At 44.2% G+C, this 20,449-nt stretch overlaps 1 protein-coding gene across 1 annotated transcript in view; it reads left to right on the forward strand.

Moving 5' to 3' along the window:
- Nucleotides 1–618: 618 nt before the first annotated feature.
- LOC115132545 (monocarboxylate transporter 5-like) overlaps nucleotides 619–20,449 on the forward strand; it is a 40,202-nt gene continuing 20,371 nt past the window's right edge. The window contains exons 1-5 of the mRNA XM_065020945.1: nucleotides 619–748; nucleotides 1,095–1,227; nucleotides 1,598–1,741; nucleotides 2,244–2,405; nucleotides 2,569–3,264. Of these exons, the coding sequence (XP_064877017.1) occupies nucleotides 653–748; nucleotides 1,095–1,227; nucleotides 1,598–1,741; nucleotides 2,244–2,405; nucleotides 2,569–3,264 (1,231 nt within the window). The 5' untranslated portion in view covers nucleotides 619–652. The remainder of the gene's footprint in view (nucleotides 749–1,094; nucleotides 1,228–1,597; nucleotides 1,742–2,243; nucleotides 2,406–2,568; nucleotides 3,265–20,449) is intronic.

The raw sequence follows: 20,449 nt of genomic DNA on the forward strand, positions 1-20,449 counted from the left end.
TGCCAGTGTTGCCTAACATGTACACAGCCAATCTGTAAATAGCCCACCCAACTACCTCATCCCATATTGCTATTTATCTTCTTGCTCTTTTGCAACCCCAGTATCTCTACTTGCACATCATCATCTGCACATCTATCACTCCAGTGTTAATTGCTAAATTGTAATTATTTTGCCTCTATGGCCTATTCATTGCCTTACATCCCTTCTCTTCTGCATTTGCACACACTGCATATAGATTTTTATATTGTGTTATTGACTGTACACTTGTTTATGTGTAACTCTGTGTTGTCTGTTCACACTGCTTTGCTTTATCTTGGCCAGGTCGCAGTTGTAAATGAGAACTTGTTCACAACTGGCCTAACTGGCCTAAAGGTGAAATAAAAATATAAATAAAAAACATGTTACAGTATACTTTGAAAGTATTATATATGGATATGAAAGTACTATATATGGATATGGTGTACTTTGAAAGTATTATATATGGATATGAAAGTATTATATATGGATATGGTGTACTTTGAAAGTATTATATATGGATATGAAAGTACTACATATGGATATGGTGTACTTTGAAAGTGTTGCATTGTTGTGGTTTGTTTGCAGCGAGCCCAAGGTTGCCAAGGTTAACCTGTTCAGGAGAAGTAATACCTGTATGAAGACCGAGGATGAGAAGAAAGGGAAGGAGATCCAATATGAAGACCCCCCAGACGGTGGCTGGGGCTGGATGGTCGTACTTCACTGCTTCCTGGTACGGCTTCTTCTTTCCTCATCTTTGGGTGTTTTTTGGGAGGTTTACGAAATGTTTATCTATTAGACACGTTTCTAGCATTTCTTGAAATAATTGTTGATATGTTATGCAATTACACAAGCTTGTGGTCCATTTGGAAAATAAACCCAATTCCAGCATTGAAGTGAATTTGAATTGTAGTGTACTGTACTCCCTGAATTGAAAAGGAATTAATCCCAACCCTGCATGGTTGTAGTGTGGCAGACCATGTGCTCACGTGTTGGTTTGTGTGTGTGTGTGTTTGTGCCTGCGTGCATCTGTCTGCCTGCCTATCTGTGTACCTCCCTCCATCGGTCTATGCCTCCAGGTGAATGTGCTGGTGATGGGGACCCTAAAAAGCTTTGGGATCTTCTTCGTGGCGTTCCAGGATGAGTTCGGAGGGTCAGCAGAGAGTATCAGCTGGATCGGCTCCATCATGTCTAGCCTGCGGCTCTCAGGAGGTCAGAGTTCACATGACAGGAAAACATTCAGACTACAACTGTGTGTGTGTGTGTGTGTGTGTGTGTGTGTGTGTGTGTGTGTGTGTGTGTGGAAGTCATATTTGTTTGCGTGTGTGTATGTGTCTCGCTCAAGGTCAGAGTTCACATGAAACCAAAGTCTGACCACATCACTCGTCCCCCTGGGTCTGCAGTCTGAGGTCTGGGGGTCTGGGTCTGCGGTCTGGGTCTGGGGTCTGGCTCTTGTGTTGCATCGCCTTAACCACTGACAAAATCTGACACCTGTCTTTCTAACTAAGAACTTAGTGGATGGATGGATGAATGAACAAAGTATGGGACACATTTTCAAGTTTATCTGTTTGTTCCTGTGTAGGTCCCTTGGCCTCTGTAGCTTGTGCGAAGTTGGGTAACAGAGTGACCTCTATAGCCGGGGCTGTGCTGGTCAGTGTTGGCTTCCTCCTGAGTATCTTTGCCACCAGCGTGGTATTCCTATATATCAGCATGGGGCTGATTGTAGGTAAGCTAACAAGTTAAAAGCTCAAACAGTTAAAAGAGGTTAAAGGTTAAAGTGCAGCCGCTAGCCGTGCTACAAAGCAAAGTAGCCCTGGGTCCTAAGTCTTAATTTGTATACTTGCAAGTATTTGTCTTGAGGTATTTGATATACTAGAACTGAGGGGTTTATCTGTCTAGCGTTTGTATTTTGGTGAGAATTCTGAATCATAAGTATATGATTAAGCAATAAGGCACAGAGGGGTGTGATATATGGCCAGTATACCACGGCTAGGGCTGTTCTTAGGCAGGAACACAGCCCTTAGCCGTGATATAATGACCATATGTCACAAGCCCCCGAGGTGCCTTATTGCTATTATATAAACTGGTTACCAACGTAATTAGAGCAGTAAATGTTTTGTCATACCCGTGGGTATACAGTCTGATATTCCACGGCTTTCAGCCAATCAGCATTCAGGGCTTGAACCACCCAGTTTATGATCATAAACATATCATGTATCTCCTCTCAGGCCTTGGTTTTGCGCTCCTGTACCAAGCCACCTCAGTTGTCACGGCAACATATTTCCGTAAGAGGTTAGCGACGGCATACTCCATCGGAAGGTCTGGGATGGGCTTGACCTTCGCCCTCGCCCCCTTCACTCAGCTGCTGCTGGAAAAGTATGCCTGGCAAGGTACTGACACACAGACACACACGCACTATGTCTGTTGGTGTGTGGGAAGTATTTAATGATTCATCATTTAATGATGTGAAAATTATGTATATTTCGTCTACTGTATGCTTATTTTAGATTGACCCTGTAAAGAGCCTGTGACACGCCTTTGTTATTTCCACAGGAGCTCTGTTGATCCTGGGAGGCCTGATGTTGAACCTGGTGGCCTCTGGGATGCTGCTAAGACCCATCCACGTGAAGCCTGCACCACCCCCTTCCTCATGCTCATCGTCATTCATCCAAAAAAGCCCTCTGATAGGTCCAGAGAAGGAAAAGAACTGCCCTCAGAATGGATGCTGCCTTAACGGATCCACGCCGTTAACCAATGGCATCGCCAAATCAGACTCTTCCCGTTCCATTCCTCCACCCCTCCACTGGGACGCTGAGACCCAAGAGAAGGCCACGACCCATGGGCTGGGTCAGAGCAACCACAGCCACCCACCTCCACCAAACCCTGAACTGACCAAATGTGTCCAGAACAGACAGGTGAACGGGAACGTTCAGGATCAGTCCCCCACCACGCCAGTCACAGACACCCCCAGTCCTGTGGAACAGAACGGTACCATTAGCATAAACGGTTCCGCTGTGGTTGGGTTCTCCTCGCCGAACGGCACCACCACCGTGGACGACCCTATCCCACCGTTGGTGAAAAACCGAGTCCTGGACTTCTCCCTGTTAAAGAACCCCTTCTTCTGCATCTATACCTGGTCCCTGGTGTTTAGCCAGCTGGCTTACTTCATCCCTTACTTCCACCTGTCTGCCCGGGCCAGGAACCTGGGTATCGACGCCATGGATGCTTCCTTCATCATCTCTGTGGCAGGTTAGTTTCACCTGGTCAAATTTATAAATCAACCTACAGGCAGAATTTTGTGTGACACTTGTATTTTGAGAGTCCAACATAGGTGTTGAATTTTAGTAGATGAGACAGGAATAATGTATTTTATTTGAACCAGACCCTCATTTGTCAATAAAATATATACATCCAAATGAACACTATCAATTGACAATCAGTCTGGAAAGCTAAACTCTTAGAAAAAAAGGTTTGGTTGTCCCCTTAGGAGAACCCTTTTTGTTTCCCTCTTGTCTAAATGGTTCTACCTGGAATCAAATGGGTTCTACCTGGAACCAAAAGGGTTCTACTTGGAACCACCAACAAGTGTTATTCAAATGCTTTTCCTAGGGCGACAGCCAAATAACCCTTTTAGGTTATAGTTAACTCCTTTTTTCCAAAGAGTGCAGTAATAGAATCCTGGGCAGGGGGTTCGACTATTCCTCTTCTGAATGTAACCTTCTGTAGCTTAACATCCATTTATTTTCAGTCTACTTAGTCAGAGGTAGAACCAGGGAACTTACCTTTCTTTGCAGTGCTGTGGTGTGGTAGGGCAGATTTTGTTTTAGAAGTGATGAAAAAAAGTCCTAATTTAGCTTTAGCTAGGGTATGAATTATGTATGAGTACTGTAGCAGCTCAGACCCAGACCCTCAGACCCAGACCCCGCAGTAGTTTTACAGCTCAGACTCATACCCTGCAGTAGTTTTACAGCTCAGACTCAGACCCCGCAGTAGTTTTATAGCTCAGAATCAGACCCTGCAGTAGTTTTACAGCTCAGATTCAGACCCCGCAGTAGTTGTACAGCTCAGACCCCGCAGTAGTTTTACAGCTCAGACTCATACCCTGCAGTAGTTTTACAGCTCAGACTCAGACCCTGCAGTAGTTTTATAGCTCAGACTCAGACCCTGCAGTAGTTTTACAGCTCAGACTCTGCAGTAGTTTTATAGCTCAGAATCAGACCCCGCAGTAGTTTTACAGCTCAGACTCATACCCTGCAGTAGTTTTACAGCTCAGACTCAGACCCCGCAGTAGTTTTATAGCTCGGACTCAGACCCTGCAGTAGTTTTACAGCTCAGACCCAGACCCCGCAGTAGTTTTACAGCTCAGACTCAGACCCTAGCTGCAGTGGTCTTACGTAACACATGCCCTTATATAAAACCTGAACTTTGGCCCAGTGGCCCAAGCCGTGGGGTTCAGCTCAGTAGTATTCCCATTGATGAGGCTGAGGCCACTCTGTATGAAAACCAGGCATGCATCCCAAATAGCACCCTATTTCCTATAAAAACTAGTGCACTAAATAGGTAATAGTGTTCCATTTAGGGAGCACTCCAATAATAATATATCTCTCGGCCAGCCCAGTCCGTACACTTGTACACACATGCATACTGTAGTTAAAACCGGGTGGTTAAACATACTTCATGAATTATCCAATCACACCGGTGGTGAATGTGGTACTGAGTTGTGGAGTGGTGAATGTGGTACTGAGTTGTGGAGTGGTGAATGTGGTACTGAGTTGTGGGTGAATGAAGTTGTGGGAGTGTGTTATGGAGTGAATGTGGTACTGAGTTATGGAGTGGTGAATGTGGTACTGGTTGTGGAGTAATGTGTTATGGAGTGGTGAATGTGGTACTGAGTTATGGAGTGGTGAATGTGGTACTGTTATGGAGTTGAATGGGTACTGTGGGAGTGAATGTGGTACTGAGTTGTGGAGTGGTGAATACGGTATAGTGTTATGGAGTGGTGAATGTGGTACTGAGTTATGGAGTGGTGAATGTGGTACTGAGTTGTGGAGTGGTGAATACGGTATAGTGTTATGGAGTGGTGAATGTGGTACTGAGTTGTGGAGTGGTGAATGTGGTATGAGTGTTATGGAGTGGTGAATGTGGTACTGAGTTGTGGAGTGGTGAATACGGTATAGTGTTATGGAGTGGTGAATGTGGTACTGAGTTGTGGAGTGGTGAATGTGGTACTGAGTTGTGGAGTGGTAAATGTGGTATAGTGTTATGGAGTGGTGAATGTGGTACTGAGTTGTGGAGTGGTGAATACGGTATAGTGTTATGGAGTGGTGAATGTGGTACTGAGTTGTGGAGTGGTGAATGTGGTACTGAGTTGTGGAGTGGTGAATGTGGTACTGAGTTGTGGAGTGGTGAATGTGGTACTGAGTTGTGGAGTGGTGAATGTGGTACTGAGTTGTGGAGTGGTGAATGTGGTACTGAGTTGTGGAGTGGTGAATGTGGTATAGTGTTGTGGAGTGGTGAATGTGGTACTGAGTTGTGGAGTGGTGAATGTGGTACTGAGTTGTGGAGTGGTGAATGTGGTATAGTGTTGTGGAGTGGTGAATGTGGTACTGAGTTGTGGAGTGGTGAATGTGGTACTGAGTTGTGGAGTGGTGAATGTGGTACTGAGTTGTGGAGTGGTGAATACTGTACTGAGTTATGGAGTGGTGAATGTGGTACTGAGTTGTGGAGTGGTGAATGTGGTATAGTGTTATGGAGTGGTGAATGTGGTACTGAGTTGTGGAGTGGTGAATGTGGTACTGAGTTGTGGAGTGGTGAATGTGGTACTGAGTGATGGAGTGGTGAATGGGGTTGTCTGTAACTAGTTATGCTTGTCTGTAACTAGTTGTGGTTGTCAGTAACTAGTTCTGCCAAATGGTTTCCAAGATAATGTCTGTTGCCACAGTCTGCTCTGTGTGTAGTAATGGAGGGAATGTAATGATAGGAGATGTGTAGTGTGTTGTGACAGACTGTCACGGTGAGTAGCTAGCTAGCTAGTGCACAAGAGTTCTGAGATTAGGACTGGGAGTGTTAGGATGGGTGTTGGTACGTGTATTAATGTAGGCCTAACACAGAGGTTTATGTGCCGGGGTCCAGTAGAGTCAATGAATGCCAGCCAGACAAAGCCAGCAGTGGGTATGGATGTCTCTATTTTCATCTTGACCCCTGAGTACCCCTAAAAAAAGCAGAGGGCTGACGATCCGGGTGCCGCAGAGAACATTAGTGGATGGCCTGTCCTCTTGAGTTAACCCTATCAGTCCTTAGATCACATCTAAAATTGGCTTTTCATTTCATCTGACTTTCATTGATCTGCATGTCCAGCCCTCATATTTAGAGCCTTACAATGAAGGGTTTTATTTTCAGGACAACCAGGGCTACAATGAAGTGTTTTCCCATGTTCTAGTCAGGACAACCAGGGCTACAATGAAGTGTTTTCCCATGTTCTAGTCAGGACAACCAGGGCTACAATGAAGTGTTTTCCCATGTTCTGGTCAGGACAACCAGGGCACAAAACTATTTAACACGAACAGTTGCATTCATGAGTTTTATTGACAAATGTCAAATGAGAAAATAAGGTCCATATGAACTCATATGAACGCTGTAAGTACAGCACTTGTTTGCTTGGTGGGAAATACATTTCCAACTAGTCAGATATAACTGTGTGGAGTTTGTGACAGCAACTATGTGAGCTAATTACAGTATTATAGACACTATATCCTGGGATTTCCCATGATCTATGTAGAAGAACCCCTTACAGTATTATAGACAATATGTCCTGGGATTTACTACGATCTATGTAGAAGAACCCCTTACAGTATTATAGACACTATGTCCTGGGATTTACTATGATCTATGTAGAAGAACCCCTTACAGTATTATAGACACTATGTCCTGGGATTTACTATTATCTATGTAGAAGAACCCCTTACAGTATTATAGACACGATGTCCTGGGATTTACTATGATCTATGTAGAAGAACCCCTTACAGTATTATAGACATTATGTCCTGGGATTTACTATGATCTATGTAGAAGAACCCCTTACAGTATTATAGACACTATGTCCTGGGATTTACTATGATCTATGTAGAAGAACCCCTTACAGTATTATAGACACTATGTCCTGGGATTTCCTATGATCTATGTAGAAGAACCCCTTACAGTATTATAGACATTATGTCCTGGGATTCCCTATGATCTATATAGAAGAACCCCTTACAGTATTATAGACATTATGTCCTGGGATTTACTATGATCTATGTAGAAGAACCCCTTACCTTCTAATGACTCTTGTGTAGTTTGTGAATGTGTTCATGTGTCTCAGCTTTTCATAGATACAGGTTATAGCTCAAACCGTTCGCACTCGCCAGAGGTTTTTGTGAAAATTCCTGTCACCAGGCCCCTTCAGGAACCGCCCTTGTTTCAGAAACACAGCTCTAGCTAAGCCCCTGTTTATCACACAGACGAGTGGTTGGTATCTATGGATGCAGAAGTATATAATGGTACAACCCAGAAGTATGTAGCTCAAACACACCTTTTAAAGGGGGTTAGAAGTACAAAACACGCCAGTGTTATGGTGAAACTCATTGGGTTAAAGGGTTTAACACAGTGAGGTGGAGAACATTAAGGGATGGTCTATGCTCCTCATGGAGTTAAAAGGTTTTCATAAGTAGGTCTGTGATTAGGGGGGATGATGGCATTGGGGTATTCTCAGCACACATTTGTTCTGTCTCACATTCTGCTGTCATGTCATTCCCAGAAAGTGAACAGAGACAGAGAGAGACAGAGAGAGACTGCCACCCACTCCTGCCACAACAAACCCAACATATCCCCAATGTCCCCCAGCCTTCTCCATCCCTCCCTCTCCTCCCCACATCAATTGAAAGAGGCCCTTTCAGCTAGCTGAGCTCAGACAGAGAGGAGGGCCACCATAGTCCAGACCATAGAAATTGAATTACTAGAACGCACATTCCCATTCCAGTCCATGTTCATTCATTCTATTATTTCTATTTCTATGCTCCAGACAAGTCCTCATGTCAGGCCATCGTCGCTGCTCCACTGGCATTGCTAGGCAACGGCTTACTGAGTAAAAGTGGCTGCCGTGGCGACAGGAGGGCATCCCGATTATCATTTTTTTGTCCAATGTTGAAGTGGCTGGTTGATATTGTTCGCTCAGAATCGCTGAGGCGGAGATGTGTACAAATGGAGAGGCGAGATGAGCCAACAGAGCTTGTTTAGTAATGAGAAGGACTGGGGGAAAGAGGAATGACTAACATGTGTTTTAAACCCCTGCTTTAACAAGGGGACCTCACTAGGGAATCGTGTGGTTTAAACCCCTGCTTTAACAGTGACCTCAATAAGGGAATCATGTGGTTTAAACCCCTGATTTAACAGGTGACCTCACTAGGGAATCATGTGGTTTAAACCCCTGCTTTAACAGGGTGACCTCACTAGGGAATCATGTGGTTTAAACCCCTGATTTAACAGGTGACCTCACTAAGGGAATCATGTGGTTTAAACTCCTGATTTAACAGGTGACCTCACTAAGGGAATCATGTGGTTTAAACCCCTGATTTAACAGGTGACCTCACTAAGGGAATCATGTGGTTTAAACCCCTGCTTGAACAGGGGGACCTCACTAAAGGGAATCATGTGGTTTAAACCCCTGCTTTAACAGTGACCTCACTAAGGGAATCATGTGGTTTAAACCCCTGCTTTAACAGGTGACCTCACTAAAGGGAATCACGTGGTTTTAAACCCCTGCTTTAACAGTGACCTCACTAAGGGAATCATGTGGTTTAAACCCCTGCTTTAACAGTGACCTCAATAAGGGAATCATGTGGTTTAAACCCCTGCTTTAACAGGGACCTCACTAAGGGAATCATGTGGTTTAAACCCCTGCTTTAACAGGGGGACCTCACTAGGGAATCATGTGGTTTAAACCCCTGCTTTAACAGGTGACCTCACTAAGGGAATCATGTGGTTTAAACCCCTGCTTTAACAGGTGACCTCACTAAGGGAATCATGTGGTTTAAACCCCTGCTTTAACAGTGACCTCACTAAGGGAATCATGAGGTTTTAAACCCCTGCTTGAACAGTGACCTCACTAAGGGAATCATGTGGTTTAAACCCCTGCTTTAACAGTGACCTCAATAAGAGAATCATGTGGTTTAAACCCCTGCTTTAACAGGGACCTCACTAAGGGAATCATGTGGTTTAAACCCCTGCTTTAACAGGTGACCTCACTAAGGGAATCATGTGGTTTAAACCCCTGCTTTAACAGTGACCTCACTAAGGGAATCATGTGGTTTTAAACCCCTGCTTTAACAGGTGACCTCACTAAGGGAATCATGTGGTTTTAAACCCCTGCTTTAACAGTGACCTCACTAAGGGAATCATGTGGTTTTAAACCCCTGCTTTAACAGGGACCTCACTAAGGGAATCATGTGGTTTTAAACCCCTGCTTTAACAGTGACCTCACTAGGGAATCATGTGGTTTAAACCCCTGCTTTAACAGGGGGACCTCACTAAGGGAATCATGTGGTTTAAACCCCTGATTTAACAGGGACCTCACTAGGGAATCATGTGGTTTTAAACCCCTGCTTTAACAGGGGGACCTCACTAGGGAATCATGTGGTTTTAAACCCCTGCTTTAACAGGGGGACCTCACTAGGGAATCATGTGGTTTAAACCCCTGCTTTAACAGGTGACCTCACTAAGGGAATCATGTGGTTTTAAACCCCTGCTTTAACAGGGACCTCACCAAGGGAATCATGTGGTTTAAACCACTGATTTAACAGGTGACCTCACTAAGGGAATCATGTGGTTTAAACCCCTGCTTGAACAGGGGGACCTCACTAGGGAATCATGTGGTTTAAACCCCTGATTTAACAGTGACCTCACTAAGGGAATCATGTGGTTTAAACCCCTGCTTTAACAGTGACGTCACTAAGGGAATCATGTGGTTTTAAACCCCTGCTTTAACAGTGACGTCACTAAGGGAATCATGTGGTTTTAAACCCCTGCTTTAACAGTGACCTCACTAAGGGAATCATGTGGTTTTAAACCCCTGATTTAACAGTGACCTCACTAAGGGAATCATGTGGTTTTAAACCCCTGCTTTAACAGGGGGACCTCACTAGGGAATCATGTGGTTTAAACCCCTGCTTTAACAGGGTGACCTCACTAGGGAATCATGTGGTTTTAAACCCCTCCTTTAACAGTGACCTCACTAAGGGAATCATGTGGTTTAAACCCCTGCTTTAACAGGTGACCTCACTAAGGGAATCATGTGGTTTAAACCCCTGCTTTAACAGGGGGACCTCACTAGGGAATCATGTGGTTTAAACCCCTGATTTAACAGGTGACCTCACTAGGGAATCATGTGGTTTAAACCCCTGCTTTAACAGGGACCTCACTAGGGAATCATGTGGTTTAAACCCCCGATTTAACAGGGGGACCTCACTAGGGAATCATGTGGTTTTAAACCCCTGCTTTAACAGGTGACCTCACTAAGGGAATCATGTGGTTTTAAACCCTGATTTAACAGGTGACCTCACTAAGGGAATCATGTGGTTTTAAACCCCTGCTTTAACAGGTGACCTCACTAAGGGAATCACGTGGTTTAAACCCCTGCTTTAACAGGTGACCTCACTAAGGGAATCACGTGGTTTTAAACCCCTGCTTTAACAGTGACCTCACTAAGGGAATCATGTGGTTTTAAACCCCTGCTTTAACAGTGACCTCACTAAGGGAATCATGTGGTTTAAACCCCTGCTTTAACAGGGGGACCTCACTAGGGAATCATGTGGTTTAAACCCCTGCTTTAACAGGTGACCTCACTAAGGGAATCATGTGGTTTAAACCCCTGATTTAACAGTGACCTCACTAAGGGAATCGTGTGGTTTAAACCCCTGCTTTAACAGGGTGACCTCACTAGGGAATCATGTGGTTTAAACCCCTGATTTAACAGGTGACCTCACTAAGGGAATCATGTGGTTTAAACCCCTGATTTAACAGGTGACCTCACTAAGGGAATCATGTGGTTTTAAACCCCTGATTTAACAGGTGACCTCACTAAGGGAATCATGTGGTTTAAACCCCTGCTTGAACAGGGGGACCTCACTAGGGAATCATGTGGCTTATACCCCTGCTTTAACAGGTGACCTCACTAAGGGAATCATGTGGTTTTAAACCCTGATTTAACAGGTGACCTCACTAAGGGAATCATGTGGTTTTAATAAACCCCTGCTTTAACAGGTGACCTCACTAAGGGAATCATGTGGTTTAAACCCCCTATTTAACAGGGGGACCTCACTAGGGAATCATGTGGTTTTAAACCCCTGCTTTAACAGGTGACCTCACTAAGGGAATCATGTGGTTTTAAACCCTGATTTAACAGGTGACCTCACCAAGGGAATCATGTGGTTTTAATAAACCCCTGCTTTAACAGGTGACCTCACTAAGGGAATCATGTGGTTTTAAACCCCTGCTTTAACAGTGACATCACTAAGGGAATCATGTGGTTTTAAACCCCTGCTTTAACAGTGACCTCACTAAGGGAATCATGTGGTTTTAAACCCCTGCTTTAACAGGTGACCTCACTAAGGGAATCACGTGGTTTAAACCCCTGCTTTAACAGGTGACCTCACTAAGGGAATCACGTGGTTTTAAACCCCTGCTTTAACAGTGACCTCACTAAGGGAATCATGTGGTTTTAAACCCCTGCTTTAACAGTGACCTCACTAAGGGAATCATGTGGTTTAAACCCCTGCTTTAACAGTGACCTCAATAAGGGAATCATGTGGTTTAAACCCCTGCTTTAACAGGTGACCTCACTTAGGGAATCATGTGGTTTAAACCCCTGCTTTAACAGGGGGACCTCACTAGGGAATCATGTGGTTTAAACCCCTGCTTTAACAGTGACCTCACTAAGGGAATCGTGTGGTTTAAACCCCTGCTTTAACAGGGGGACCTCACTAGGGAATCATGTGGTTTAAACCCCTGCTTTAACAGTGACCTCACTAAGGGAATCGTGTGGTTTAAACCCCTGATTTAACAGGGGAACTCACTAGGGAATCATGTGGTTTAAACCCCTGCTTTAACAGGGGGACCTCACTAGGGAATCATGTGGTTTTAAACCCCTGCTTTAACAGGTGACCTCACTAGGGAATCATGTGGTTTAAACCCCTGCTTTAACAGGGACCTCACTAAGGGAATCATGTGGTTTTAAACCCCTGCTTTAACAGTGACCTCACTAAGGGAATCATGTGGTTTAAACCCCTGATTTAACAGGGGGACCTCACTAAGGGAATCATGTGGTTTAAACCCTTTAACTCCATGAGGAGCGTAGTCCATCCACTTCTCCTCGTCACTGTGGGAACTTGCTCAGTCTGAACTACTTTTTGTTCATGACAGTTTACGGTGGGACACGTGAACATGTAGTTTCAGAATTCGACCTGTTGGAGACCCCTGATTTACACTATATATATAGAGAGAGAACAAGTATTTGATACACTGCCGATTTTGCAGGTTTTCCTACTTACAAAGCATGTAGAGGTCTGTCATTTCTATCATAGGTACACTTCAACTGTGAGAGACAGAATCTAAAACAAAAATCCAGAAAATCACATTGTGTGAAGTAATTCATCTGCATTTTATTGCATGACATAAGTATTTGATCACCTACCAACCAGTAAGAATTCCGGTTTGCTCACTGTTCATTTTGACCCCACGGGGTGGGATCTTGCGTGGAGCTCCAGATCGAGGGAGATTGTCAGTGGTCTTGTATGTCTTCCATTTCCTAATAATTGCTCCCACAGTTGATTTCTTCAAACCAAGCTGCTTACCTATTGCAGATTCAGTCTTCCCAGCCTGGTGCAGGTCTACAATTTTGTTTCTGGTGTCCTTTGACAGCTCTTTGGTCTTGGCCATAGTGGAGTTTGGAGTGTAACTGTTTGAGATTGTGGACAGGTGTCTTTTATACTGATAACAAGTTCAAACAGGGGCCATTAATACAGGCAACGAGTGGAGGACAGAGGAGCCTCTTAAAGTAGAAGTTATAGGTCTGTAAGAGCCAGAAATCTTGCTTGTTTGTAGGTGACCAAATACCTATTTTCCACCATAATTTGCTAATAAATTCATAAAAAATCCTACAATGTGATTTTCTGGATTTTTCTCTCATTTTGTCTGTCATAGTTGACGTGTACCTATGATGAAAATTACAGGCCTTTCTCATCTTTTTAAGTGGGAGAACTTGCACAATTGGTGGCTGACTAAATACTTTTTTGCCTCACTGTATATATATATATATATATGTGTGTACACAAAGGTATGTGGACACCTCTTAAAATGAGTGGATTCGAAAGCTGGCAGGCGTATAAAATCGAGCACACAGCCATGCAATCTCCATAGAGAAACATTAGCCATACTGAAGAACTCAGTGACTTTCAACGTGGCACCGTCATACGATTCCACCTTTCAAACAAGATGTAATCAAATTTCTGCCCTGCTAGAGCTGCCCCGGTCAACTGTAAGTGCTGTTATAGTGAAGTGTAAACGTCTAGGAGCTACAAAGGCTCAGCCGCGAATTGGTAGGCCACACAAGCTCACAGAACGGGAACACCGAGTGTTGAAGCGCCAAAAAATCGTCGGCCCTCAGTTGCAACACTCACTTCCGAGTTCCAAACTGCCTCTGGAAGCAACGTCAGCACAAGAACTGTTTGTCAGGAGCTTCATGAAATGGGTTTCCATGGCCGAGCCGCAGCACACAAGCCCAAGATCACCATGCGCAATCCCAAGCGTCAGCCATAGTGGTATATAGCTCACCACCATTGGACTCTGGAGCAGTGGAAACACATTCTCTGGAGTGATGAATCACGCTTCACCATCTGGCAGTCCGAAGGACAAGTCTGGGAACGCTACCTGCCCCAATGCATAGTGCCAACTGTGAAGTTTGGTGATGGAGAAATGATGGTTCGGGCCCCTTAGTTCCAGTGAAGGGAAATCTTAACGCTACAGCATACAATGACATTCTAGACAATTCTGTGCTTTCAACTTTTCTGCAACAGTTTGGGGAAGGCCCTTTCCTGTTTCAGATTAAAAATGTCACTGTGCACAAAACGAGCTCCATACAGAGATCAGTGTGGAAGAACTTGACTGGCCCTGACCTCAACCCCATCGAACACCTTTGGTATGAATTGGAAAGCCGACTGCAAGCCAGACCTAATTGCCCAACATCAGTGCCCAACTTCACTAATGCTCTTGTGGCTGAATGGAACCAAGTCCCCACAGCAATGTTCCAACATCTGGTGGAAAACCTTTCCAGAAGAGTGGAGGCTGTTATAACAGCAAAGGGGGACCCAACTCCATATTAATAGCCATGATTTTGGAATGAGATGTTCGATGAGCCTGTGTCTACATACTTATGGTCATGTAGCGTACATGTAGCTAAGTAATCTGATTCTACCCCCCCACTTCCGCAAAGAAATCACATTCGACGTCAAAGTCCATCATAAATACCTTCCAAACACACTGCTCCGGCCTCCCAAGACCCCAAGAATCCTTGTAATGACTTTCTCGGCACATTTTTTTTTCTGCTAATTTATATCATTAGGCTAATATTTACCAATGTATTTTTTTTATGTAATATTGAAATTCCAATGTGCGCCATGATTCGGGACCTAGGTCTTGGACTGCTTATTAGTATTATGAGTAATGGAAAAGGAAATTGAATCATAAAATTAAAACACAATAGTCTGTAGGATTATGTTACATGTACAGTAGTAAACCAAATACAACACGAGCAAACAAATAACATTACAAATGACTTTGTAGTGACTACAGGTTTTAGCTATTTATTTTTGCAATCTACCTCGAATGGTTGGAGCTTTCCCGTCTATGGTGGAAAAACGGTGGGAATAGAAGCCGGTTTCAACCAGTCCCAAAGTGATCAAAGTGATCAAAGTGATCACTCTAATCCCAAAGTGATCAAAGTGATCACTCTAATCCCAAAGTGATCACTCTAATCCCAAAGTGGTCAAAGTGATCACTCTAATCCCAGTGATCAAAGTGATCACTCTAATCCCAAAGTGATCACTCTAATCCCAAAGCGATCAAAGTGATCACTCTAATCCCAAAGTGATCACTCTAATCCCAAAGTGATCAAAGTGATCACTCTAATCCCAAAGTGATCACTCTAATCCCAAAGTGGTCAAAGTGATCACTCTAATCCCAGTGGTCAAAGTGATCACTCTAATCCCAAAGTGGTCGAAGTGATCTCTCTAATCCCAGTGGTCAAAGTGATCACTCTAATCCCAGTGGTCAAAGTGATCACTCTAATCCCAAAGTGATCAAAGTGATCACTGCAAACGGACAACCGCCGCTGGTGAATCCCTTCAGGCTTTGTATCGACATCATAAATCAGGATGTCGGATGGCCTGCAGCCGTGCCCGACACATAGATCTATCGTGGTCAGGAAAAGAGTGAAAATGTGCAATATATTTGTATCTGACAGGGACATTATTGCGCCCGGAGGGGGGGGTACAATGCCCCCGAATTCTGGGCAGATATTCTGCCTACTTACTTCCCTGAAGTTACTCAGCTACTCGAGTATGATTCGCCTACAACTTTACTTCAGAGATTGGAAACCACTACTAACCACTTGCCTAGCTTCTTTGTGTACTTCTCTTTGTTTGCTTCCTGTCGTCCTTAATTCCTTTATTGAAGACCAATAGTAACATGCTCCTTCATCCTGCCTCGTGTAATTATCAATCTTAGAACTACGAAGAATAAAATCAACGGATTATAGACGATACGGAAGACCTTCGCGCTAGCATAAAGTAGGTCTTATTTCAAATAAAATAAAATACATTTTACATATAAGTCAATGCCAAGTCACCAATTGTTGTTTATGTAACGATAAATACACATGGTTTTTAATGCATATTTAGGTCATTTTGGAAATGTGGCATGTTTATATAAACATACAGAAATCTACGTACTCAAGCAATGTACCTAGAAACTGTCTGGGGGTACTGACAAACTTCCAGGCAAGTGTTATAAAGAGCCCAGAAGTGTTTTTGGATGAACTTCCCCTTTAAGGTTTATCGTTGAGTTGCACGGTGCAGTAACACCTGCCTGTCTTATCTGTCAGAGGTGAGAGCCACACAAACATCAAGGCCACAGACAAAGCCTTGTGACTTCCCATTCCCAAGCATTTGGCTTCCAGGAAGAGTGGAGTGGAGAGATCTGTTTGTGCTGTCTTGAGTTGTCATGAGTTGCCAAGTCTGTTCCGGGTTGGCAATACAGCACAAACAGATCTGGGACCAGGCTAAAGAGAACGAGGCAGCTTTATTGAAAGCCGTTGTGCTGCCTTTCTACAGAAACAGCTGTTGAACAACTTCCACCAACCTGCTGCGAGTAAAACACACAAACAACCTCAGGGCTAGTCTGTTCTCCGGAGGCGGACCATGGGGGGGGGACGCTCTCTGGTCACTAGGAGAGGACAGATAAACAGGAACAGGGGAAAGACAGCTGTCTGGACTCATTGCTGTGGAATATTCCACAGTAGAGATAGTAATGTTCTGTTACAAGACATAGAGCTCGCTAGCTTGTAGTCCTAAAAAAATGTAAATTAGTTGGCCGTGGCTCGTTGGTCAAAGCTTACGGGGAAATGAATAGGGGTTTTGTTAGGTTTTTGGATAAACTCTGAAAATAAGGTCTGTGGTAAACAGAGGTGTAGGAGATGTTATATGTTCTATGAGATAATATCTGTCAGTTAACATGACCTTCATGAATTATGAACCATTTATGTGCTTGCTTTGATTACATCAATTCTTCAAAATGCACAAAAAGTGACGTTAACTGATGAAGATTACCTCATAGAACAAAACGTATAAGATCTCCTGAGCCTGTATTTACCACAGACCTTTTTTTTCGGGCATTTATCCAAAACTCAAAACAAACAAAAAATCCCCGTAGGCTTTGACCAACGAACCATGGCGGAGCGAAACATGGCGGAACTAGCCTCAGTTGGTGCCGTCAAAAAGACGCCATTACTATTGCTCTCTAGTTTTAGTCACGTTTTTGTGATGGTCTTTCTTCAGCCATCACACAGCTGCAAATCACATCCTGATAAAAGATGTTGACCGTTTTCAACCAATAAGACTAGAAAAGACTAACCAGTTTTTTAAATCTAGCATTCTACTCCACTACTTTTCTAGACTCTCACCAAGTGTACTCTAACAAAGTGATAACCTATAATGCTGCAGAGTATCTGAACTGAAGTCCATAGTAGATTGAAGTCACTAAATGTAGTGTGCACCTTTATCACTGCAGTACTGGATTTACAGAGGGACTCACTATGGCTGTATCCCATAGGTCACCCCATGTGTGCCCTGGTCAAAAGTAGTGAAATATATAGATAACAGGCTGCCATTTGAAATGCAGACGAGTAATGATCTGACTGCATTTCGTTGATCAATGGGATGATGATGCTGCCCGTCTGTCTGCCCTGAGCTATTCCTGAACCCAGGATCAATACAGCCACAGCAGCGGCAGGGGCTATCACATTCACATTGACCTCAGAAAGATAAGGGAGGTCACGTCAAAAAATGGCACCCTTTTCCCTATATAGTGGACTACTCTTGCCCAGGGCCCAAAAGAGCTGTGTTCGAAAGGAGTGCACTTTATAGGAAATAGGCTGGCCTTTTTTTGATGTACCTTCATCATCGGCCACTAGAACCAATCAATTAAAAACGTAATCAATAGATTGTGGTGTGACAGATGATCGTGAATACAGTACTCGATGCAGATCTTATCTACTCATTTAGATGTTGCCGTTATCTACTGATTGTCTCTATCATGTTCAGCTGTTGGAGAAAGCTGTTGTCAGTCAGGGCATTATGAATGAACACACTGTTGCTTATGATAGCCACAGCACTAATCAACCTCTGTGTCCCGTCGAGTCGGCAAACGTTGTGGAACCCTGCAGATTACAATTCATCACAAATAGAACTGATTGTGATTCCCGAATTCTACCAAAGTTTGTTTGTGTAGCCTGTTCACAGATCTTTGTGCTCATGCCAACGCCATCGCTTTCATTGTCAAGCCAAACATTGCAATGAGTGACAAGGAGTTCGGATGATAGCAGAAACAGACTGGCACTCAGGCATGATAGTGTTCCACAACGCGGTGCCCTGCTGAACGCAGCCACAACACTGGACGTTCTTTTCAACGTGACAGGGAACACAGGACTCCAGGTGGGAACTCTGTGGGAGACTGAGTGGGAGGAGACTGAGTGGGAGGAGACTAATACATCCTCATCATTCACCAGATGTCACACATCATGTTTTAGCACAGTGTGAAGACTGCTGCTGCCATGTCTCTGTATTTCTCTCTCTCTGTCTCTCTCTCTCTCTCTCTCAGATAAAGGTTGGTCTATCTCTCTTAGTCTGGCTCTCGCTCGCCCACTCATGCATGCATGGGTTATTCAATACTTCAGAATGATTAAGGCATGACGATTGATTTACTGATTGATTGAAACAATCAAAACAAAGTCTGAATACGTTCAGTACGTTTATTTTTTGTTCTGGAACATTCAATTGAACGGAAAGGGTTCAATTACTGAACAAACCGTTTGAAAAATGGGGAGGGGTTGGGTTGTGGGTTGGGGAATGCTGTCACCATGGCCACTCCCTTTAAAATACATCACTCATTGCATTAAGCCACACCCATCAAATGGGAGAGAATGTACATCAAAGTCTGTTCAAGAACGTACAATCAATCTAATGTATTTATAAAGCCCTTTTTACATCAGCAGATGTCACAAAAACCCAGCCTAAAACCCCAAACAGCAAGCAATGCAGATGTAGAAGCACGGTGGCTAGGAACAACTCCCTAGAAAGGAACCTAGAAAGGAACCTAGGAAGAAACCTAGAGAGGAACCAGGCTCTGAGGGGAGGCCAGACCTCTTCTAGCTGTGCCGGTTACATTGCCATTAAAGCCAGATTGTTCTTCAAGACGTTCAAACGTTTATAGATGACCAGCAGGGTCATACAGAGGTTGAGACAGCAGGTGCAGTAGAGAGAGAGAGTCAAAAACAGCAGGTCCAGGATAAGGTAGCGCGTCCGGTGAACAGGTCAGGGTTCTATAGCCGCAGGCAGAACAGTTGAAACTGGAGCAGCAGCATGACCAGGTGGACTGGGGACAGCCAGGAGTCATCAGGCCAGGTAGTCCTGAGGCATGGTCCTAGGGCACAGATCCTCCGGGATGGGAGGGAGAGTGGGAGAGAGAGAATTAGAGGGAGCATACTTAAATTCACAGGACACCAGGTAAGACAGGAGAATTACACCAGATAGAACAGACTGACCCTAGCCCCCCGCACATAGACTATTGCATCATAGTTACTGGAGGCTGAGACATAGGGGGGTCGGGAGACACTGTGACCCCATCTGACGATACCCCCAGACAGGGCCAACTAGGCAGATTATAACCCCACCACTGTGCCAAAGCACAGCCCCCACACCACTAGAGGGATATCAACAGATCACCAACTTACTACCCTGAGACAAGGCTAAGTATAGCCCACGAAGATCTCCACCGCACAAGCTGGAGGGGGACACAGAACCAGACAGGAAGATCACATCTGTGACTAACTTTTTGGGGAAACGTGTTGTTCAGTACAAGGTGTTAAGCAACGTAGCAAACTTTCAAGCGAACTGACTGCACTTCTGGACAGATGCCAGCAGACCTACCTTGCATTCCAAAGAGGTGTGCCAAAAAGTTGACAAAAATGCACCTTGGTTTGACATTTTGCTAATATTGGGGAGTAGAAAACTACATGTAGTAGTTGCACCAATTTGTAAGTCGCTCTGGATAAGAGCGTCTGCTAAATGACTTAAATGTAAATGTAAATGTAATGTAGTTCAACGAGTAGCTAATTAAACTACATTTTGCAGTACCTTGCTGGTAGTTGAACTACATTCAAACCTTGGTAGATTTCCCTTTCAGTCGGTCACTGGTTATAACATATTATGAGGAGTCAAAGACCAGTCCTATTCACTTGAAGCAAACTGAAATCATGCCCAACGGTCCGCCCTCGGAAGCTCCGCCTTCCTGGCTATAAAACGTGTTCTCAGAGCATTTCGTATTAGTCTGTATGCACACTACATAACCAACAGTATGTGGACACCTGCTCATTGGACATCTTATTCCAAAATCATGGGTATTAATATGGAGTTGGTCCCCCTTTTGCAGCTATAACAGCCTCCACTCTTCTGGGAAGGCTTTCCACTAGATGTTGGATCATTGCTGCGGGGACTTGCTTCCATTCAGCCACAAGAGCATTAGTGAGGCACTGATGGTGGGTGATTTTAGGTCTGGCTCTCAGTCGACGTTC

The sequence above is a fragment of the Oncorhynchus nerka genome, linkage group LG7 (assembly GCF_034236695.1).
Source record: "Oncorhynchus nerka isolate Pitt River linkage group LG7, Oner_Uvic_2.0, whole genome shotgun sequence".
In the NCBI taxonomy this organism is placed as follows: domain Eukaryota; kingdom Metazoa; phylum Chordata; class Actinopteri; order Salmoniformes; family Salmonidae; genus Oncorhynchus; species Oncorhynchus nerka.